At 49.6% G+C, this 23540-nt stretch overlaps 1 protein-coding gene across 1 annotated transcript; it reads left to right on the top strand.

Moving 5' to 3' along the window:
* The first annotated feature begins 570 nt into the window (after positions 1 to 570).
* LOC144119634 (uncharacterized) lies at positions 571 to 22648 on the top strand. Its single transcript, XM_077652203.1, has 7 exons — positions 571 to 762; positions 12799 to 12858; positions 15872 to 15958; positions 18115 to 18179; positions 19623 to 19658; positions 20677 to 20715; positions 22541 to 22648. The coding sequence occupies exons 1-7, from the start codon at positions 723 to 725 to the stop codon at positions 22646 to 22648; spliced, it is 435 nt and encodes a 144-aa protein (XP_077508329.1). The 5' UTR covers positions 571 to 722.
* The last annotated feature ends 892 nt before the right edge of the window (positions 22649 to 23540 follow it).

Below are 23540 nucleotides of genomic sequence, written 5' to 3'. Positions count from 1 at the left end.
TTCTTCTTTCACTCCCTCCTTTATCCCTTCCCTTACGGTGTGGTTCAGGTGTCCAACGATATGTGAGACAGATACTGCGCCATTTACGTTCCCCCAAAACCAATTATTATTATTATTATTATTATTATTATTATTATTATTATTACGGCGCGGTGCAGGTGTCGGCCGATATGTGAGACAGATACTGCGCCATTTCCTTTCCCCCAAAACCAATTTTCATTTCACTAAGTCTCCATTATAAAGGAGGGTAACACGTATTCTAATAAGTGCGAGGGTCGAAGGAACTGCGATATATAAACGTTCGTACGAAAAATGTTAACGTAGCTGTTCCCACCCCATGAAAGGAGGGAGCATCAACACTATATCCGTTGGCGCGGGCGGTGCGAAACGCATAAATTCGCTGCTTTTCTTCCCTTCCGTTGTATACGCTTCTGCTTTTGAACTGCTCTAGGCTCGGTCTCGGTTGGAAGCCCACAAAGGGGAGACTGCAATTCTCCGAAGACAGCGCGGCCGAACAAAAAATATATATCCGGAAACTGGAAACGTCTCTCGTTGCTCAAATCTCGGGGAGGGTTTGCTGCTGCTATCCGCGAAGGAGCGAGTAGTAGCCGCGGGTCGTAAATGTCGCTGGAGGCAGGACGCCGCTCGCTCCACACAGACAAGCCGCAAGCGCGCTCACTGCCAGATGCGTCGCAGTGCCAGGCGAACACGGATCCATTGGTATGTTCGTCAGGTGCGCATTTTTGCTGATTGTTGTCCAAGGTAAGCAAGAATGTGCCGTGAGTATTCGCGTTTTGCGATCGCATTCCGAATCGCTTTCATCTTCTTCGTTATTCCTCGCGAATTTGCCTTCAAAATTAGCTTCCCTTCTGCGTCCGCGTCTTTTGCGCTGTTTAAAGGAAGTATGAACCACCAACTGGCCCGCACGTCTACCTTTGTAAAGGTTAGCTGCTTTCGAAGTTGCTGTTTTGGGCCTGGGGCGCGTACGCACGCTGGCTAGCGTAATGAGTAGGACTGAACTCGTGGCTGACAGGAGGCCACTGTAGAGGGACGATGTGTAGTACTTGGAACTTGACTGGAACAGCCTATCTAGCCGTGTGGCGCGTCACCTGTCGCTCTCTCGGGCGTTACTTCGCAAGATGTTTTAGTCGGGTGTAGGGACACTCATTCTGGCTCTATATTCAAAACGGCTTCATGACTTCAACAGCAGCCCCATAGCAGAGATAAAAACTCTAGAGTTTGTATTCCGATAAGCAAATAGCTAACTCGTGGCCGCGTGTCGATGTTTTATTGCACCGCTCCCGTTCTTCCTCGGTTGCCCTGCTAGGCCTTCACTCTGTTATGTTTTTAGAGGCCGCCTCTATTAAAATGCGATCTCGACCGCCTTTTTGAAAGTCAGAGATGCATCCTCTACAAAAAGTTTCTTTTGAATGTCAGCCTGGTCCAAACCACATAAAAAGCTCTCTCAAAGTTTCTTCAAAGTTCTCTCCGAAGCTGCATGTTTCTTCGGATTGCTTGAGGCCCTTCACGAACTTCCCAGTGCTCTCTGTGGTTGCATTTCTCGATCAAACGGCTCTTGCCGTAATAACCGATGGTTTGGGCGAAAAATGCTCTCGTAATGCTTTCTGCAGTTTTAACAGATAACGACTGGCCGTCGTGCTGGGGCCGGTGAAACTCTCCAACAACTTGCACGTCCTCGGACCCGGGATACTTAGGAACGCGTCTACTTGGCGTATGGAATCTTATTCACTCGCAGGAATGCGTTAAACCTTTCGAGGTATGCTTTCCAATCTGTCTGAGTTTCATCGAGACGTTCCACTTGCCCAATCGTCGCCATCCTGGATGCTTGCGAGTCTCTCCACCGTGGTCCTCCTTGTAAGCTTGGTTTAATATCCGTCTTTGCAGTCCCCGTGGAAGTGGTCATCGGTCTGCTTTACCTTCCTCGTCGCCAAAAAGTTATTGTGTATTGGAAGCGGAACGGCACGGCAGCCGAGCAGTTACCAGAACTCGGGTTTATTATCATTCGGCAGTCAGACTCCGCGCCCTGCGGGTCGACACTGCCCGTGCAAACAGGCCGCAATGCGCTTATATTAAGATAGAACCAGGATGAAGAAGGGTGGCGCCCTAACACCTACATGTGGCCATGAGTCCGCTATTTATTTATCGGAATACAAATACTGCAAACACCACCTGCTTCCGGAAAAAAACGTCCGCGGAAGATACGTCCCCGAAGAAAAACGTCCCCGGCATAAACGTCCCTATTTGCGAAGTAGGAAATAATGTCCCAAACGGGAGAAATCAACAGTCTCGTTACCCCCAGGGATTTGAGCATCCGTTTACCCAACGAGACGAATTTAAGTTGTTTGACGTTGGAACTACTCACTGACCCATAAACGCAACGGTATGGTAAGCGCGACAGAACGTTCACTGAACGATAAGGACGTTTATTGCTGGACATCGTATTTATAGGTTAATGAAAGCGTGGCACAAGCACTGCACATGTCCTGTACACTATCATCGAGCAATCGCATGATCCTGCTGCAGTATTCAGGGGGCGGTAGTTCAGTCCCCATGCATCACACCTGGAGAAGGCAGCATTGCGCTTGCACCAGCACTTGCAAGGCAAGTGTGTGGGTTAGCAGACGTGGTGTAATGATATGCAGAGTGCTCAAAGTTGGGTACTTGTCCCAGTATTGGTTTAAACGCTTCGATATTTATTTTCAGAATGGAGACTGCATTACCGTAGTGTGATCTGGTACTGCAAAATACTTCATGCCTACATCTTTTCTGGAATTCGAGGAAGAGTATTGTGAAGGGATCGAATGGGCAGCTGCGTTGAATCACTGTGAGGTCGATCACGCGCCCAGTCCGTGGGCTGCCAGGACGCGTCCCCAACACACTCTCGCCACTTCCGGCACATTATGGTTCCTGCTGTCTCTGCGGCAGTGATGAACAGCCCTAATGGGGGCCCACTCGGCTTCGAAGGTCAGGCACCTGCGCTGCACAACGCTGCGCGGGGACCGAAAGGCCGACGCTGCCCTCGCGCAGAAGGTTTCATTACGGGAAAACGGGGTCTCTTTCCGAGGCGGGAGCATTTAGCTGCTCGCCTTAAACAAACACAGCCGCGTCCACCGCCGATGGCTCGCGGCGCCGCGGCCCGCCGCCCTTGCCGACACCCGACACACTGTCGTTGCGTCTCGCGGGGGGGTCCCGTGCCGTGAGCTAATGGGGACGTCGGTTTCGGGGAATTGTCCCGGGCGGCGGACGTCCATTTTAACCCCCGTAAACAACAGATGCGGATCCCTCGTTGACGCCGCCGCGTGCATTAGTGGCACCGCGGACACGCCGGCGCCTCCTTGAAGCATCTGTCGAGAGACGACTCCCAGTCGCTTGAACCCGCCCGGAATGTTGTCGCGCCTCGTCCGTAACAGCGGCAAGCTAAGCCGCGTATGCGCACGAGAGGCGCCCCGCTGTGGCCCGATGACAGGACTAAGTGCGGAACAGCTGCGGGCCGGACGAGAGTCAAAGGAAAACGATTGCACCTGCGGGCACAATGGGAGGTTGTTTTTGCTTTTTCTTCTGGGGGCGAGAGTGTGAGCAATACTGTGAAGGCATGGGGCGTGCCACCTAAACCTGGTGGGCCAATCATTTCGAGTGTCTATTCCCGGAATGCCATGTTCGTATAGCTATTTTGATGTTCTTTTCGTGTTGGGCATTTTAGGGAAAGGGTTTTGAACCTTGCCGAAGCGGGAAGGCGTGCCATACAGTTTTTGAACCAATCAGGTGTTAGTTGTTTGTGATTGGGTGATGCAAGGGGTGGGCCAGTCTCCTAGGTCTTTAAAACCAGGTCCGGAGCCGGGAAAAGGCGTTCTGAGCTAGATTTAGATCCCTTGCATCTTTGGCGATGCCAAGGAGGGAAGATTTTCCCTTAGCCAGTTCCATGTAATCATGCTTGCCGTTTATTCTGTTGTAAATATGTGAATTCCTGTATAAAGTTTCAGTTTTCCTTCCTTCAGTCAAGTTTTGCCGGATCTCGTCTGTTATACCGTCTCGTCTCGGACGGTGGGGCACCCGGTGGTGGAGCCCGGTATACGAGTTATACGAAATCTCACCACGACCAAGAAGAACGAACCTATCTTTACTGGCGCAGTCGAGCAGGATCCTTTCGTTATCAGGAGATAGCAAAGGAGGAAGAGACGACGTTCCGGCAACGGGCCAAGCATCGGCGGCTGAGGAGGAGCAAGAGCTGAAGGCAGGAATCGGCAGCTTCCAAGGGAACCAGCAGCGGAGACTCCAAGGGTGGACCAGCAGCGCAAGGCGGTAGCCGGTCGGGAGAAGCTGCGTGGGGAAGCGGGCGGCGACAGAGAGACAGCGACAGCGACGAAAGTCGGACGCCAGCGAGGTGCATCTCATCAGTGGGTGAGTCCTCTTTGCCTTTCACCTTGGCGGGGGCATTGCTGTCTGGATAGGCGGTCTGGGAGTGCATGAACACCCGGTTCGCACACTTAAACCCGGACAGGCGGAAAGCGAGCACGATGAGTGAGGGAGAGGAAACGGTTGTTTCGGAGGACAGTTCGTCTGTGTCTGACGCTCAGATTAGCAAGATGGCTCTGGAAATTAAAAAAGAAGAGGCCAGAGCTGCTGAGGAGCACCGTCGAGCTCTCGAGGTCCAGCTTGAACTTGCAAAATTCCAAGCGAGCAACAAAGGAGTAAGCCTGGAGCAGAACGCCACGGCGTTGGAGAGAAGCGACTCGCGAGCGGAGTTCTGTCGGTACTCGAAATGGTTGTCGGGAGTGCTCCCGAAGTTCCCGGCAGAGGCAGAAGTGCCTGTCTGGTTCGAGTCGATTGAACACACCCTGGAGGCCTACGCGGTCCCGAAGGAACAGTGGGGCCAAATTGTATTTCCGCTAATAGTGGATAAGGTGCGGTTCTTGTCGACGCGCTTGACACCTTCGCAGCATAAGGAGTACGAAGTCCTGAAGAAAGTGGTGCTAGAAGAGCTTAAGCTCTCAGCGGGAGAATATCGCAGAAGGTTCATAACATCGAAAAAACTGCCTAATGAGAGCTGGAGGGCGTTTGCGACTCGCCTGCAGAGTTATCTCAATTTCTATGTGGAGGAAAGGGGGGTGAAAACGTTGGAGGGAATTGTTGAGTTGCTAGTGGCGGACCAACTAAAGAACACCCTGTCTGAGGACGCCCTTCGATACGTAACTTTGCAGGAGGGTGAGGGATGGAAGAAAGCGCCAACGTTGGCGGCATTACTGCAGACGTTCGAGGAAGCGCAGGGAAAGAACAGCGCAGTGAAAAAGCACGAGCAGAAAAAGGGGGAGAGCTCAAATGGTCGAGACGGAAAGCGAGATACGTACCAACCCAAACGGGAGGCGACAGGAATACAAAGGCCGGACACGAAGCAGAAGTATAAAGGGTGCTTTTCGTGTGGGTCGATGGGTCACAGGAGGGCCGAATGCCCGCATGGCTCGGGACGAACACCCACGAAAGCGCTTAACGCTAAAGGGGAAAGCCTTACTGCACGGGTGGCGACACAGGCACGAGCGGCCGCACAAAGCGAACTAAGACCGATAACTCTGTCTTGTCAGAATAGGCAAATTAATGCAATTCTGGACACAGGCGCAGAAATCACGGTTGTGCGGGAGAGCATAGTACCCCCGGGACTGGTGGAGCCACATGGGTCCATCGAATTGGTGTCAGCCTTTGGTGAAAAGGTACGGGCTAAGCTTGCAGTTGTGCCCCTGATGTTAAACCGCGGGGCAGGCATTTTCTCCGAGATTAAAGAAGCGGTGCCAGTGGTATGCGCTCTGACCGACAAGCTAGCGTCGAGAACGGACTGTTTGCTTTCGGAGGAAGCATGGGAGTCACTGAGGGAGGAGTGTGATATGAAGGGGCTAGTAGAGGCGAACGACGGTCAGGTGGCAGACCACGTGGGGGTGGAACGGGACAAGTTACACGGGCCGCTAGAAGAGAAACCAGTCAAGGAGGGCGTAACTCCCCACGCGGAAGTGCACGCGGTGGTCGGCAGGGCAAGCGAGAGCGGCGCACTAATCGCCGAAGACACAGCTCGTAGTGTAACCGAGGAAAGCAGCGCCTCGGCGGTTTTCAGGGAGGAGCAGCGCAATGACGCCACATTGCAAGAAGTGTGGAAAAACGCCAGGGCTGGGAAAGGTGGCATAACTGAAGTAGACGGTCTCCTCTACCATAAGGAAAACTTGCTTGGGCAACCAGTAATGCAGCTGGTGCTCCCTAAATCCCGACGTCAAGAAGTACTTAGGTTAGCCCATGAATCAAACTGGGGCGGTCACCTTGGATTCAGGAAAACTAAGGCGCGAATCAAGTACACGTTTTATTGGCCAGGTATTGAAGGGGATGTAAGGGCATACTGTAACAGCTGCCATGGGTGCCAGACAAGGGCGGATCGCCGCCAGACGGACAGAGTGCCGATAGAACCGCTAACGAGGCCTCGATACCCGTTCGAACAGGTCAACGTCGACGTTATAGGTCCATTGGATCCACCCTCAGGAAGGGGTCACAGGTACGCGTTGTGCATCATCGATTTGTGCACACGATGGCCTGAGGTGGTGTGCTTGCGCTCCCTCAGTGCGAAGGCCACCTGTGACGCGCTCCTGACGGTGTTCAGCCGGACGGGAATTCCGGAAGTAGTCGCCTCAGACTGCGGGACAAACTTTACGGCCGAACTCACACAAGAGTTTCTGAAGAGGCTAGGCTGCTCGCCAAGGTTTTCAACGCCGGGGCACCCCGAAAGTAACGGCGCGGTCGAACGTTGGAACCGGACATTTAAGAACATGCTGTATCATATCATCCAGGAGGAAGGAAAGGAATGGGACAAGTTTGTGCCCTTCTTGTTATGGGCTTACCGCGAGGTACCACATGACACGACGGGCGTCGCCCCGTTCCAGATGCTGTACGGGCGAGAACCAACCGGTCCGCTGGTGGTTTTAAAGCGCAGCTGGGCGGGACAGATAAGTGTACCAGCTATGCTGGGGCCGTCCCCATCACAGTATATGCGGGAGCTGAAGAGGCGCCTAGAGCATGCAGCGGAGGTGGCACAATTAGTGAGCTCGAAGCAGCAGAACGCGTACGCGACCCAGTACAACAGGCGGGCGAAGGACAAAACTTTCCAGATAGGAGACAGTGTGCTGGTGTTTGACGAGCAACGTCCTGGAAAAATGTTCCCGCAGTGGAAAGGGCCGGGCAGCGTTGACGGAAAGTATCGCGAACACTCGTACTTCGTGCAGATGCCAGGAGGTGCCCGAAAATTAGTACACGCCAGCAAACTACGGCCGTATCAGAAGCGCGTAATGACAGTTGGGGTGATATTTGATGAGGACAGGGCGTTTGGCGAAGTAGAGTACGTGCCTCGATCGGTGTCAACGCGGGCTACAGTATCGGTCCTCCCCAAGGACATGACGGCCCATCTGAAGGCGGAAGAAGGCGACCTCATTCGCAAAGTGTTCACCGAACACCGAGGCCTATTCGACGACAAGCCGGGAGTAGCGAAAATAGGAGAACACAGGATCGTTTTAGAGGAGGGCTTCACACCAAGGTCAGGTTACCCTTATCGAATACCCGCAAGCCTAAAAGGCGAAGTGGGCAAGCAAGTAGATGAGCTACTTGAGATGGGTCTGATTTTTCCCTGCGAAAGCCCCCACGCCCATCCCGTGGTCTGTGTCCCCAAAAAGGACGGGTCGATGAGAATGTGTGTGGACTTTAGAAAGCTCAATGCGGGGACAGTGGCAGATGCCTACCCGATGTCGTTGCAGCAGGAGCTCATTCTGAGCGTAGGAAGGGCTAAGTACATTACGCTCCTCGACCTTAGAAGAGGGTATTGGCAGGTGCCCCTGGCACAGTCGGCTCAGCTACTCACCGCTTTTGTCTGCCATCGGGGGCAGTTTGCGTGGACGGTAATGCCGTTTGGGCTGAAAAACGCGGCCCAGACGTTTCAAAGAGCCATGAACGAGCTTTTACTCCCGCATTCTGCCTACGCGTGTGCGTACTTAGACGACATCGCCGTGTTCAGCGAGGCGTTGCCTGACCACATACGACACTTGCACGCCGTCTTCGCAGCGTTAGAGAGGGCGAACCTGAAAGTTAAGCTGGAAAAGTGTCAGGTGGCGAAAGGGTCAATCCGTTACTTGGGACACATAGTGGGCTCGGGAAATCACGCACCCGATCCCGAAAAATTGAAAGCCATTAGGGGACTGAGGGCACCGAAAACGAAGAAAGAGCTCCGTAGCGTGCTCGGGCTGTGCGGTTATTACCGGGGCTATGTGCCCAACTATGCGGAGGTGGCAGCGCCGCTGACAGAGCTAACGGGGAAAAGGATTCCTAACAAAATTCCGTGGCCCGCGGAAGCTGAAAGTGCGTTTCAGCGACTCAAGGCGGCACTCTGTGAAGCTGCGGCTCTCGGGACGCCCGATGCTGGCAAGCCGTTTTGGCTGTACACGGACGCCTCAGCGGTTGCGGCGGGAGCCTGTCTCTCCCAGTGTGCCGCGGATGGCTCCGAGCGGCCAATTGCGTTCGCGAGTTGCAGATTTTCTCCAACGCAGGCTCGATGGTCAACCATAGAAAGAGAGGCGTTTGCAGTCATCTGGGGGCTGGGGAAGTTCGACCTCTGGTTGTTCGGCGCTCAGGTTACTGTGGTGTCTGACCACAACCCCCTCTCCTTTCTTACTCTCACCACGCCTCAGGGAGCGAAGCTGACGCGTTGGGCACTTGCCCTACAGAGATATAATGTGTCAATAAAACACAGGAAAGGGAGCGCTCACGGTAACGCTGACGCGCTGTCTAGGTTGCCGAACGACAGCTGGGAGGCAGACAGCAATGATCACGCCGGGGGGCAAGGAAGAGAGGACATGTGTACCAAAGAGCAAACCCAGTGACGTGTGCTGTGGCAGTAACTGGAACTGCGGTGTAATCCGCTCGTTTGGGTGTTTGCAGTGTCGCAATGTGTTTGCAGTGTCACAATGTGTTTGCAGTGTCACAATGTGTTTGCAGTGTCGCAATTTGTTTGCAGTGTCGCAATGTGTTTACAGTGTCACAGTGTGTTTGCAGTGTCACAATGTGTTTGCAGTGTCGCAATTTGTTTGCAGTGTCGCAATTTGTTTGCCGCGTTGCGATGTGTTTGCAGTAGTATCCCCACTACTTAGGTCGCCCTCAGAGCGATTTTATAGGCGAAAAAGGATCCCTCGTTGTGTTATAATTCTACAAGGTGCCATTTGGGCCCCTGGTAGAATCTTAGGGGGGGGCTGTGAAGGGATCGAATGGGCAGCTGCGTTGAATCACTGTGAGGTCGATCACGCGCCCAGTCCGTGGGCTGCCAGGACGCGTCCCCAACACACTCTCGCCACTTCCGGCACATTATGGTTCCTGCTGTCTCTGCGGCAGTGATGAACAGCCCTAATGGGGGCCCACTCGGCTTCGAAGGTCAGGCACCTGCGCTGCACAACGCTGCGCGGGGACCGAAAGGCCGACGCTGCCCTCGCGCAGAAGGTTTCATTACGGGAAAACGGGGTCTCTTTCCGAGGCGGGAGCATTTAGCTGCTCGCCTTAAACAAACACAGCCGCGTCCACCGCCGATGGCTCGCGGCGCCGCGGCCCGCCGCCCTTGCCGACACCCGACACACTGTCGTTGCGTCTCGCGGGGGGGTCCCGTGCCGTGAGCTAATGGGGACGTCGGTTTCGGGGAATTGTCCCGGGCGGCGGATGTCCATTTTAACCCCCGTAAACAACAGATGCGGATCCCTCGTTGACGCCGCCGCGTGCATTAGTGGCACCGCGGACACGCCGGCGCCTCCTTGAAGCATCTGTCGAGAGACGACTCCCAGTCGCTTGAACCCGCCCGGAATGTTGTCGCGCCTCGTCCGTAACAGCGGCAAGCTAAGCCGCGTATGCGCACGAGAGGCGCCCCGCTGTGGCCCGATGACAGGACTAAGTGCGGAACAGCTGCGGGCCGGACGAGAGTCAAAGGAAAACGATTGCACCTGCGGGCACAATGGGAGGTTGTTTTTGCTTTTTCTTCTGGGGGCGAGAGTGTGAGCAATACTGTGAAGGCATGGGGCGTGCCACCTAAACCTGGTGGGCCAATCATTTCGAGTGTCTATTCCCGGAATGCCATGTTCGTATAGCTATTTTGATGTTCTTTTCGTGTTGGGCATTTTAGGGAAAGGGTTTTGAACCTTGCCGAAGCGGGAAGGCGTGCCATACAGTTTTTGAACCAATCAGGTGTTAGTTGTTTGTGATTGGGTGATGCAAGGGGTGGGCCAGTCTCCTAGGTCTTTAAAACCAGGTCCGGAGCCGGGAAAAGGCGTTCTGAGCTAGATTTAGATCCCTTGCATCTTTGGCGATGCCAAGGAGGGAAGATTTTCCCTTAGCCAGTTCCATGTAATCATGCTTGCCGTTTATTCTGTTGTAAATATGTGAATTCCTGTATAAAGTTTCAGTTTTCCTTCCTTCAGTCAAGTTTTGCCGGATCTCGTCTGTTATACCGTCTCGTCTCGGACGGTGGGGCACCCGGTGGTGGAGCCCGGTATACGAGTTATACGAAATCTCACCACGACCAAGAAGAACGAACCTATCTTTACTAGTATAATAAAAGGGGCAATATTTTTTTTTTGTCGAGTAGGCTCCGGAAAAATTAATTCTATGGACATTTTTTTCACTTGGGGATATATTTTTCTTAGAGGGCGCTTCCGGGGGGTGCATTTTTTCCGGGGACGTTTTTTCTACACCTCACACCAGCACCTTCTGTCAGTGAATATTGGAGAACATTGTACTGACAATGCAAGGCGCGCGTTTCCGGTAACATGTGCCGGACCTTACGGTGGACCAGCGAACGAGTGTAACGGACGATGGACCTAACGATAGTTAAGGACTGTACGCAAGCACTCATATAGCGGGTGCAGGAATGTTCCTTTGTGTCCCCTCACCCTCAATCTCAGAGATGAGAAAAAGTGCTGGAGGCAGTTATATGTAGGACCTCTTTGGCACGTTAATAGCGTGCTATACGTGCAGCGTAGACCTGGGTAGCGTTCGTAGTCCTTGCGAGCAAGTAGAAGTTAAATTCTTCCTTCTACCTTGGCCTTGAGTCCACACCTCCTACTCCAGTCTTCCTCGTAGGTTGCGCGCAATGCACCCATACGATAAACCAAGAAACATGCTCTCTGTTCTCTACGTTTCAAACGGCCTGAGCAGGACACAGCCATAAGCTGCTGTCCACACCGAGTGGCTTGCGAGTGGAAGTTAATTCTTTCGTGGGGTGAAAATTTACTCTGTAGCGTCGGATTCAGCAGCATGTGCGAAATATCGCCTCTTAGACAGTCTAAAAAGATTGAGTAGACCAATGTGCCAACATAGCCATTAGCCCTAACTGTATAAAACTCAGGAACGAAATGGCAGATGCCCCTCAAAGGATCCCCTCCAGCCGATGGCGTCAACCGATTCTCCCTCTTGATCAACTCCTTTGGACCTTCCAGGTTGAAATCGCAGGGGGCACGTGCCAGTTGAGAGGTGGTTAGCCACGGCTAAATTGGATTAACCGCTGCGTGATGAAAATTGGTCGACGCCACTGGCTGGAGGGCCTCCTTTGAGGGTTATCTGCCGCTTCGTTTTCGGTTGTGTCCGACTGTAGTCTCGTATAATTTCGGGAAAATTTGAATGGCGGAAAAATGAAGAAAAAACATTTTTTAATAATAGGAACATTGAAAAAATGATGGAAAGAGTAACATGCCGACAATTTTTTTGCCGCGTACGGCCAGAGTTGACGAATTAACAGTTTCTTTACGAATTCTTTCTCGCATGTGTATCATTGGTGCTTTGGCTTTCCAAAGACTGCAGTTCAGTGGAATTCTGCACTCGCCGCAATAGTGAGACACTGAATACGCATACGCGGCAACGCTGCAAAGTGCAACAAGTGCATGCCGGTCATTAGGTCATCGGCTCAGTTTGTACAAGACTGCGCTTAAAGGAATTCGTCCGGTTACCATCGCTCCAGCAGCCCATCCGTTGAAGTTGTGACATCCGGGAGTACTATACGCTGTAAAAAGCCGAAAGCACCAAGGAGGGAACAAGACTGACAGAAAAGGCGATCAGTTGCTTATATAGAGATTAGTGATGTTCAACACCAGTTTAAAAATGTGCGATGCGAAAATGCCAACTCAACTAGCTTTCAAATGCGCATTTCTGACGTTGGATATTTCGAATTGCCGACTAAGAACATTTAAAAACTGGGCCCATCTTTTCGATGTTGACGGCTTTCAGTTTGGCAATAGAATTGGATTCATTTAATTTAAGAAATTAATCGTTTAATTATACAGTTATATCAGGTAAATAATGTCCGCCATGCCGTTGAACCCATCTGCACAAACCGCAGTGACGTTTCTCATGGCTTTTCAAAAAAAAAATTCTGTGTTAAATAGTTTTGAAGCACCCGGTATGTTGAGCACGCGACTGCTATTCTAAGCTCATTAACTGCTTCGCGTTGCTGCAGCATGAGATACGTATAAGAATTTTCACGGGAGGCTTGACACCATACGACGTTGAGTGCTGTAAATTCTCTCTATTTATTACCAGCAGCGTAATTGCATTCAATTTCATGTCACGTAACGACCAGGTTATTACTAAGCATTTTTAAAGTTGCGTCAGACGACTGTTGAAGCTCCTTAAAGAAACTGAAAATCGCAAAACATGCTCAGCGCTAATGCATAAAAGAAATTTTGTATTAATTAGTACAGAAACAACTTCTTTATTGGAGGTTCGTTTCTTCAGCATATATTTCAGATGTGCTTTGCCAGCAGCCAGGAGCGAAAAACAAGTCCAAACAATGGAGTGAGTATTAAACTTCAAGTTGTTTTGATTGCAGCTCGCGTGCGACCAACTGTGTGCGCGCGAAGTCGTCTGAGAGAAGCGCGTTTATTCCCAACCATGGAGGAAATGAAGAACTCAGGAGAGGCGGTTACGTCCCATCTTTTGAAGCCGGACGTGAGGGTCCCCCCCTCGCCAGTTGGCCGTCGTTGCAGCGCGCTCGCGCATGCGCAGCAGACGATCTTGCGTCGCGCCGGGCCGCCGGTAGCCTGGCTGGCAGCTGACAACGAGCCGACCATGCCATGGAGGAAGAAAATAAACTTGGAGGCAGCATGACGTCACGCGCTCAGCCTCTGCAAGCCATCCTACTCTGACGCTGCTGCCGAGGGCCCTTTTGCGAACTGACTCTTGGGAAATAGGCCCTCTACTGTTGAACTAAAGCGGCTGTTTGGGCTTGTTGGTCAGTGAACATGGTAAAAGAATGCAGCGCGAAAAAAACAAGGACGAACAGAAGTGGACAGGACAGGGCGCCCTGTCCTGTCCACTTCTGTTCGTCCTTGTTTTTTTCGCGCTGCATTCTTTTACCATGTCCTCTACTGTTGCCAGACTGTCAACCAGAGCTTGGATTGTGGTGCCTTTTAGTCTGACACAACACAGCAAAAGAGCGAAACCGAAACCAAAATCTGGCTAAAAGCTACCGCTGCCCTGTCACGTGAGGACCTTTTTCCCATGATGCTTTCCAGTACATTTTTTATGACTAGGCTTCACGATTATGACGTCACGCTCTATCCTAGATTTTTTTTTCCTCCATGGATCATGCAGATCATCCGCTACGCCATAGGTCAAAGACTTCCGGTAGTCCTTGTGAAGACACTTGACTTCCGGCACACTTTTTGTCTTCCTTGTTAGAAGTGTGTGTGTGGGGGGGGGGGGGGGGATTTTTCACACGGCCGCTCTGCGCATGCGTGCCTCTCCTCTTCCAGTCCACTGATTCAAAAAGAACCGCCAGCACCTACTGCGCTTTTGCGCAATTAATGTTAGCGACAGGCGCAAGAATCAGATGGCGGCAGCTGTCAAATCAAGAAAAAGGCGGCTTTTCCCCATCAAAGGCCCCTCTTCCAGTCAACTGCGGAGGCCGATTCTCATGAACATGCTAGCGTGACAATGCAGGGAGTGACATATGCCAAGGGATGGTCCCCTCTCTGTATTGTCACGCTATTCACGCTAGGAGATTTATGAGAATCGACCGACGGCATTGATTGGAAGGACGTTCTTTGAAGGGGAAGCGCCCCTTTTTTCTTTACTTGTATGGGACTATACAGGGATCATTACTTGGCAGTCGAGTAAGCGCCTGTTGGAATCCTATCGCGCCTGCGTCTCCCACGTGCGTCTGTTTTCAACCAGCTTTCGCCCACTCACCAGAGGGCGCCATATCTTGTGAAAAGGCTGAATTTTCTGTGCTCTCACGTGAGCAGCTTTTGTGCCACGTCATCTAGCAAGCACTGCTGTCATTGATGAAAAAGGTGGAACTAAATTCTTTTTTTTTTCGCATAGATGAGTGCCATTTATGTGCATAGTTGAGGCAAGCCTCTTGGTCGCTCGCAGACTTGTATTTTATAAATGTTTTTATTAACTGTCGAGGTAATTTTTGACGGCGCGTCACTAAATCATCATCATCATCATCTATTATCATCACCATCATCATCAGCCTGACTGCGCCCACTGCAGGGCAAAGGCCTATCCCATGTCCCTCCAATTAACCCTGAGCAAGCTAGGGGTTGGTCGGTTGGAAGCACAGGTGGGTCCCCCCGGAGGTGTTAGGTTATGGTGCCGAGGGCCGGAGGGCCAATAAGCTGATCTCAGCCTTTACTGGCCGGATCACACCATACACACTTCCGGTGTCTGAAAAACCGCGAAAAGCACTCGGCGGTTAGTAGCTGGCAGGTCCGAAAAAAAACCCCTCAAAGTCGGGGAGGAGCCTGAGGTAGCTGACCCCGGGTTAGGTTCTCCTGTCTCCGGCGGTCGGAGCCCGTTGCGTTTGGTGGGTGGTCGGGCATCCCGTGAGCGGGGGCCGCATCACTGGGCAATCTTGACACGCCCTCCCAGTCCTGGCCAAGCAGGCCAGCAATGGTGTAAAGACGTTCGAAGGATCAGAGAAAAAACTCGCTGTCCCCATTCCCATCCCTGTGCCCATAACCCCTTCCCGACAACCAGAGAACCTATCCATTTAACCCATCCTCTCTTCTACGTCCAGGGGAGATCAGGGGAGTCCCCCTGGCCCGCTCCCCCTGCTGTGGGTAGCTATGTAGCTTTTCCTCCCCCCCCCCCCCCTCATTTTTTCCATTTTCTCCATCTACGGGTGATAAAATTACCATTGCCTTCAAGCATTTTCATTTATCTTCAAATTGTATTTCGCCTGTTATACGTAAGTGGTGCAGGCAGGGCTTAATATTTTTGAATCTTTTTAGGTTGCCCCAACCTAATATTGGACCTTATCGGGACAGGACTAATTAAATGGTGGAACACAACATGAGGAATTATCGGGGGGACTAGCATCTGTAACATTTGCACCCTTTAAATGGCTGAAGAAGTAGTGAAGTTAGCCTATATTGATGCATTACCACTTCCGTACATGGCCGCTTAGCATTTTTAAACTACTTACCCCCATCCCTCCTGATTCCCCAACAGGGGCTGAGGGGCATTCCTCCCTTGTAATAAAGGTTTCATTCATTCATTCATTCATTCATTCATCCTTACTGAATTACTCAAATCGCGTAGAGTTAACTGCATGTTGTAAGTTGAAGTATTCAGTTGAGTACGCTAATGAAAAGAAATTGCTGTGTGACCAAAAGTATGCAGAGTGAGAGAGAACGACAAATATCTGTGGTATCGATAGAAAATGACACTCACTGCCTTTTTTTTTCTTTTTAGCGACATTCTTTCAAAAAAAAGCTCACAAAGCTTATTCTTGCAGCCATTCACTAGTTGCAGCTGCACCTGTAGTCGAACGGGTGTGCACATTTTTTTTTTGTTTCAGACGACTTCCAGAGAGATTGGAACGTGCTGATGCATCACATATTCACCAAGGAAGAGGAAAATATCTTCGCAAATTGCTGCGGGCCGGGTGAGAGCGTAGCGTATACACTGCCTTTCGATCCCTGGTCGAGCGGCCGTGGCCCATGTATGCCTTCACAGCTTTTTGGTTCCCTTCGCTCAAAAGCAGTTGCATTGTTTGTGTTAGTGCGTGCGTGCTTTCCGCTCTCACCCCGCACTGTTGCTTCCGCTTTGCACGAGACCGTGGACGTAACCACGTGTCGTCCTCGACGATGGCTGCTTCATACCGAAAATTGAGTAGCAGGCGTGGTGAATATAAGGAAAACGATGACACCATAAAACAACTTGGTGGCTGAGGAAACGACGCCCCTACGCCGCTTGCCTTTGCTGGTACCAGCATCATCTTGGTTTCAATGCCGCCAGACCAGCCGATGGCGGTAAATCGAGCCCTATCCTGCTGCCCCTTTCTCCGCTCTCCCATTGGGTAGCCATCGCGCATTTTCCGAAGGCTCAGTGAGTGGAAGAAAGGACTCCTCACTGGTAAATGATACGATGGTAAATGGGCAGGTAAATTTCGGTTCTCTTTTTCTCCGCGAGGTGGCGCTACATCGAGGTGCCGCCACATGTGCTGTGTGTGGTAAATCTGTAGAAACAATAGAACACCTCATCCTAAAATGCGATGGTGTCCATCCCGATGTCGATGCAGGCACAGTCACTCTTCCTGAGGCCTTAGGGTTTAGGGATAGCAATAGTCATGTAAATAAATCTGCGGTGGAAATTAGCAAAAAGCGATTGGAGGATTGATGGTACAAAAGCAGAGAGGTGACATAAGTTTTAAAGTGTAGGAAGACGTTTTTTTAAAGGAAATGGCGAATTGTACTAACAACTTACAGCAGAGTAAACAAAAAATAAAGGAAAAAAAACTGAGCATAGTGGCAACAACCACTGCCCCGTTTCAAAGGGTATGCTCCTACCTTCCATCCAGCCGTGCGGTGCGCTACATATCGGGCACTGCGCTCTATAGCGCATTCTAAACTCCATTTTATTCATCACGCGCAACGCTGTCAAATCTAGCGCTCTTATATGCGCTGCCTACATCCGCGGTCAAAAAGTAGTGCGGTCCTAGTGGGGCCTAAAAATAATCAATGCTTTGATGCAGACCTTGTTACATGATAGGTTTGTCATTAGCTTGATTAAATGCGCTGCAATTGCTGAAGACACGACGCCGCTTTCTCGTGCTTTTCGAGCACTCGGCCACAATACAAGCGCGGAGTAACACGCCTCCTTTTACTTTTTCCTTCGGTCTATTTCCGTAGATTTCACAGCGTTGCACCTGATGTATGAAACGGATAGGGTGCTGGCCCATCGAGGCAACCTAGGGCATTCTGAAGCCACGCCAACAGCTCACTATATGACGTAAGCCACCGCTCCATATAAGTTGCGCCATATCGCGACGAGCAAGCGAACCAAAGGTGTCATAACGGGTCGCTTTATGGAGCGAGCCGTGTGGCTGGCATTGAAATAAAGCAGGGGAGCCGCTGACACTTCCCGCCATAAGCATTTTGAAACGTAACGATAGCAAAATCAGGCTTGCTTTGGGTATGGTATTTCGGGGATGTGTGACCCTGACCGAAAGTTCCGGCTCAAAGTCAGGATCAGGTTTCGGTCACGCTCGACTCTTATCGAAAGTTCAACTCATGTTCGTTTGAAAAGCAAGGCTTGTATTTAAAAAAAAAACTGGCAGAAAGATAATGATTTTCAGAAGGGAAGGCAAGTTTGCGATTGTATAAAGTTAGATGTTATCTGACGGCGTTGAATTTGAAAGTTGATATCTCAGGTGGGACTGATAAGCCACTACGTAACAACTCACAACAGGCACTTATTGCTCCTATTACTGCTCGTTTACGGTTTGCCACGTTGTATCATGCGATGATCGTCATGAAGTTTTTCGAGTTTTTGTGTTTACGGACAGGGAGTACGAATTTTGACAGCGCCGCGTCGCCATGACCACAAATGGGTGATGCATCAGCATGCAGCGAGCGCACCAACTGCGCACTTTAGAATGATTAAGCGCGTTGCCAACGGCGTCATCGGTGGGCAGCGAAGAAAAAAATAGTGCAATTTCAAGCGTTGTTCTCGCAGTCTATAGAAATATAAGTAGCAGCTTGGTCACAACGACGTACGTCATCAGCTTTCCCTACCTGTTTATTTCTTTTCATCAATTAGGCCAGTCCCAGGCTCTAGTTCGGTGCATCAAGGGATCTCGCTTTACTAGGGCAGAATACGAAGAGGTGAGTAGATTAATAGTGAAACGAACCGAAACGCATACTTGCAGGTTCAATGGCTTGTGGCAATCGGAATGACTATACAATTTTAATTATGATGAATGAAGTGTGCGCTGGCACTGAACGAAAACGGTGAATGGAACGTTTAACGTGTGCGTTGGCACTGCACTGCACACCGACGCTATTGCATTTCATCGCCGGTATATTTACTAAAGTATTTCCTATTGCGGCAGTTGTTAGGGTTCTGGTCTCGTCATTCCATGTGCAACATTGAACGTTCTATGGACTAAAAACCTTACTAGAGCTTGTACACAATAAAAACACTCAAAACTAAGCATATACCGAACATCTTTTTTGAAATTGCGTGGAACACCTATGGCGGGTACTTATAAACTGCCTAACAGCACAGACGCATAACTGAGCGTGAATGCCGTTGAGAACATTGCGATTCGGAACTCACTGCATACAATGCCCACACGCAGCCTGAGTGTGCAGGACGCGAAGCGAAAGATTCAGATCTCGTTTTTGCGTCAAACCTGTCTTCTCGTCGACTGTTTTGAGTTTTTTTTTTCATTTTGAGACTATTCGCATTCTTGGCTACGCTTGCCGCGCTGCTCTGCTCGTATTTCGACGGCGATTGCCCATTGACGGCGAAATAGCGCTACTCGCGAAATACGTCATGATTACGTCATCAACCGCTGCTGCAGGAATCCGAAATAGGTGGCGTCATGTGTGCTTCGCCATCACTCATTTTCTTTGTACTTGAAAAAGCTTTGCGTTCGGTAAAAATGGTTCATTTGCTATCTCGTGACGCTAACCTGTCAGTATAGCTTGACATAGCGTTTTATTTTAGTGTCTCTTTAACGCAACATAAATACAGCTGCATCGCGAAAATTGTCCGTTGCGCTCAAAAGAGGGAGCTCTGCAGACGTTACAGATTTTCTTATGCCACCTGTGGTGTGCTATACAGCTGTAAAGGCAAACTATATATTAAATAAAAGAATAATTAAAGAATATTAACCTATAAATATAAGGATAGTTACAAGTTAGTTACCGTTCGCTGATTAGATCGACTGCCGGGAGATTAATATGAGCATTTTCCGTTAAATTTGTTGAGTCTATCAGTGCCGTTTTGAATGTGACATCATGTGCCTTCAGAACGTGGGATGCGGACCGTTGTATAGGTTTGTTAACTTGCCTAACTTCCCTTGATTGTGGAGAGGGGGGTTGGGTGGGCTTTTATATCTGAGATAGCATATGGGTAGGGCTTTAACCGCAACCACAAATGCCCTGTTGGACTATGGCGTTACTTTTCTCACCAGTTGCGCTATTACAACGCATACCAGCCAGAAGAGAGAGGAATGTCATGGCGCATGGCATGTATCCGTGTGCACAGATGGTGCAGTGTCGCTGTCTGACATCCTCTTCTCTCCCTGCCCAAACATGCAGCTCAAGAAAGCGGTGAAAAAATGGAGGGATAACGAGGTGAGCACGCGACGGAGATCTCATTTTGTCCCCCCCCCCCCCCCCCCCTTCTGTCTGCACTTTCCTCTGGAGGTTAAGAACGGAAACGGGGGAGTTGTAGGCTACAATTTTTACTCTTTCCTGTGAAGAATTCGCGCTCATCTAATGAGCGTTATATTTCACAAATCCCTCTGCTAGCATCGCTCTTGACTGCCCGCTACACATCAGTCGAACCCAGAAATGCTACCTGGAAATCGTGTTATGACACGATTTCTGGTGGTGACTTATTGCTATTCACTGAAGAAGCTAATGTCGTTTGGTCTCCACTTTTCTTATGAGAAGCCCAGTTGGCGTCAACGGACTTTAACGCGTCCGCCTAAATGCGAGTTCATAACACCAAATCGGGTACTGTCGTTGCGAGAAGGCAGGGTATACGCGTTAAGAGAGATTGTCGCAGATTTGAACGAATGGTTATCGGTACATGTGAAAATATTGCACGTCCTATAACAAGCTACGTAACATGGAGGAGCCAGCCCGGCGACGCGGGTGAAGCAGCCACATGTTTGATTATTGCGATATATCATTAAAAGCCCCATTGGGAGCCCCACTGAAAAAAAAAAAACGGTGAAATTGGCTTTCGTCATAAAATTCGCTGGCTGGCCAAAGGGGCGTGACGTCACAGATGACTTCATTCTCTAAAAAGGCGGGAAAATTGGCAGGAATGCAGAAAGGACGGGGAAATCCGGTTGAACCACATGACATCATGCGTAAAAGGCTGCTACGGTTGTCGCATTGTCAGCACGTTATGGAATCGAATGTCCCCCAAGTTTTGTCTTCACACATGCCTCGCTCTTAGTTGTTCTGATGGCCTTGTGTTCTTTGTCACTAACGTTCACATCAGCGCGGGTAAATTTGATTGCTATACACATTTCTGGCAGCATTTTCGTAGTTTTCACTGAGCGAAGGTGAGACAACACTCATATTTGTGCAGACTGTGATCACCGCTGCTTGCCTTTTGTTTTTCTTTCTCTCGGAACAGCAAGAACAAATGCAAGAGCAAATGGAGATTTTCGAAATGGTAAGATGGGGAAAAATAGGAAGTTGTTTCAAATATTCGGGCGCGTGCGCATTCTTCTCCACTTCTCGCCATATCACCCGAAAAGATTTGAAAGGGAAGATGAAGAAAACAGAAGGAGTTCGGAACAACGTCTATAATACGTTTTTATCGATAGAATCAGTGTAAAACGAACAGGAGGGGAGGCGGGAAGAGAATATTTTGAATGGAGCGATCCCTCTTAGGAGGCTGCGTTCTGCGCTGGATTTCAGCCAACGCTGTCGCGTAGCTAGTAACATTTCCTTAAGTTATCTATTATATACCAGGTGTTTCAGAGAATCCCGCCACGAATTAAAAAAAAGGGCTTTAGTGGTAAAGAGAAGCTTTTTGCGGCATACTAATACCAGCTTTGGCGGACGTCAAAAAACAGGCGAATCACTTTAACTAGTAAAGGGTTTGGCTGAATTCTAACAGCTTTTTAACTGTTACCGATAGGCACCCGATTGCAATTAGAGACTTGTGGGGCTACCGTTAGTAACTCCCATATCCGTTTTTAGAATTAAAAAGAAAACGCGATTACCCTCAGCGCTGTGGCTCAGCAAATTTGGACCACTTGGGCCGTTTGAAAGTCGCGCATCTACGGGGAGCGCCAGCGACGTCCATCAAATCTCGACACTCCGTGGGGATGTGCCACGTGGTAGTGTAAACCCTGCAGTGCAAACCTTGCAGTGTAAAGCTAAAATGAAGCACTCCCACTAAGCGTGATACACTCTGTACGCGAAACAAAGTTTGGAATGAAGCACTCCTTCATTCCAAACTTTGTTTCGTACGGGTACAGAGTGTATCACGCTTAGCGGGAACACTCGATCGCGTTGTCTTGTGTCCCACGCTTGCAGCGCTATCTGCGGGCGCCTCGCATAGACAGCTAGATCGTACCGTGTGACTGGGACCGTACACAGGTTTGTTCTAGAAACATAGCTCTGCGTTCTAATGCAGAATCTGCAGCGTCAGACGTAAGACCTTAACTACTTAGCGGTGTAATTTAATTTACATTAATTAACAAAATTTAATAGAGTTAAATTGATTTGCGAGAGGGAATATATATATATATATATATATATATATATATATATATATATATATATATATATATATATATAGAGAGAGAGAGAGAGAGAGAGAGAGAGAGAGAGAAGGCGGAAGGCGGAAGGCGACGGGTGGCGAAATCAGATTTCGCTGATTCGCATGAACACGACTGGGCTTTCTCTTATAGCTGACGATGTAGATTCCACGGCCGAATGCGGCGATAAGTGGATAAACCAAAACTATAACAGCTTTCACTAGTAAATGCACTGAGTCGGTATGCTTAGCTCTAAAAGGAAAAAAAAAGACATACTGCATTTGAAGACTAGTGTTATTCCCACGTGTGTGTGTGTTCTTTTTGTTCCGTGTTTTTCTCTCCGAAGAGACTCGGGCTGTGAGGGACGCTGTAACGGTGTGCTCCGGATAAATTTAGACAGCCTGGGTATCTGTAACGTGCGCTGGCATCACGAGACACACGGGCGTTTTTGCATTTCGTGTCCATCTAAATACGGCAGCCGCGGTGGGGATCGAACACTTGACCTTGGGGTCAGCAGCCGAATGCCGAAACTACTGAGCCCAGCGAAGGGTAGAAATTATGAACTCAAGTTCCCACTAGTATAAGGTGGAGGTTTTTAGCTACTAATAACGTCCTCAACCTCTACCTACGGTGAACTTGAGTTCATAATGCCTACCCACTAAATGCTCCACCATTTGCATGCGCAGTATCGTGCGCGCAGTACACCAGACTCCATTGTTTTCATTGCAGTTACAACGCGGAAAAATGTCCGTGCGGGACCTCATGAAGAAATTTAAGCAGCTTATGGTGAGCAAAGTGGCAATCCTTCGATATTACGTTTGTGAACAGCTTGCATAGGCTCCGGCGACGATAATTTTATGCTGCAGTCATCTGATGTAGCTTTGTATGTATTAACCTGGAGGTCAGAGAAAAAAGAAAGCGTTTACTTCCTTGCATGCAAACTTAGCTGCTCTACGTTAATTATATAAATAAAAAACGTATTTTTTTGTGCACTACAAGGAGAATCTAGTACGAAACAAAATGTGTTTATATCCTTAGGGCATCAGTGGAGGTGCGAATACTAAGCATTTCTTCGTATTCTCATGCTTTGCTCGTCAGAAAGAGCTTTGTCCGCGACAGAGCGTGAGATCATTAGAAGATGAGAGAAGTGATGAAATAAAACAGCTGCTAGTAACATCATTGAACGCGGTCTGGCTCTTGAATACGAGAGAAAGAACTCGCGTAACGTCGATGCGGCTTTCTAAAGATTATTTGGGTTACGTTTTTACAGTGCATCATATGAATAGCTCAAGTTGTCCATTGCATCGCCTTTGCTAAATGAAAGAAATAATTCGACGTCCGTCGTTTTCTCGCATGAAATTTTATATGAAAAGTGTTGCCTTGTTTTAGAGAGAGGCTAATTCGCACCCTGAATTGCAGTGATTCGAACGCTTATTTCTCTCATCTCTTTCAGGACTGCATGGTGAAAATCCCGGGAGCAGCTGGGAAAGCTAACCAATGACAAAGAAATAAAAAAAACTGGCCCCTTTTTACCTAGTTAAGCTAAATGTGATTTAGATGTGCAAGCACGTTTTCTCTTGCTTATATTTGTGCATCTTTGTTTAGCTTCTTGAAAATTCGAGTTGCACCCAAATGTTTTTGCAGTTGCTCCTCGGCTTTCCTCTTGAGATCAGTCGCCTGAGCTGCTCGTTGCGATTCCAGTCGTTTCCTCTGTTCGAACGTCTCTGAG

Source organism: Amblyomma americanum, chromosome 2 (genome assembly GCF_052857255.1).
Source record: "Amblyomma americanum isolate KBUSLIRL-KWMA chromosome 2, ASM5285725v1, whole genome shotgun sequence".
In the NCBI taxonomy this organism is placed as follows: Eukaryota; Metazoa; Arthropoda; class Arachnida; order Ixodida; family Ixodidae; genus Amblyomma; species Amblyomma americanum.
Note: the sequence above shows the minus strand (reverse complement) of the source record. Positions and strands in the feature narration are given on the sequence as shown.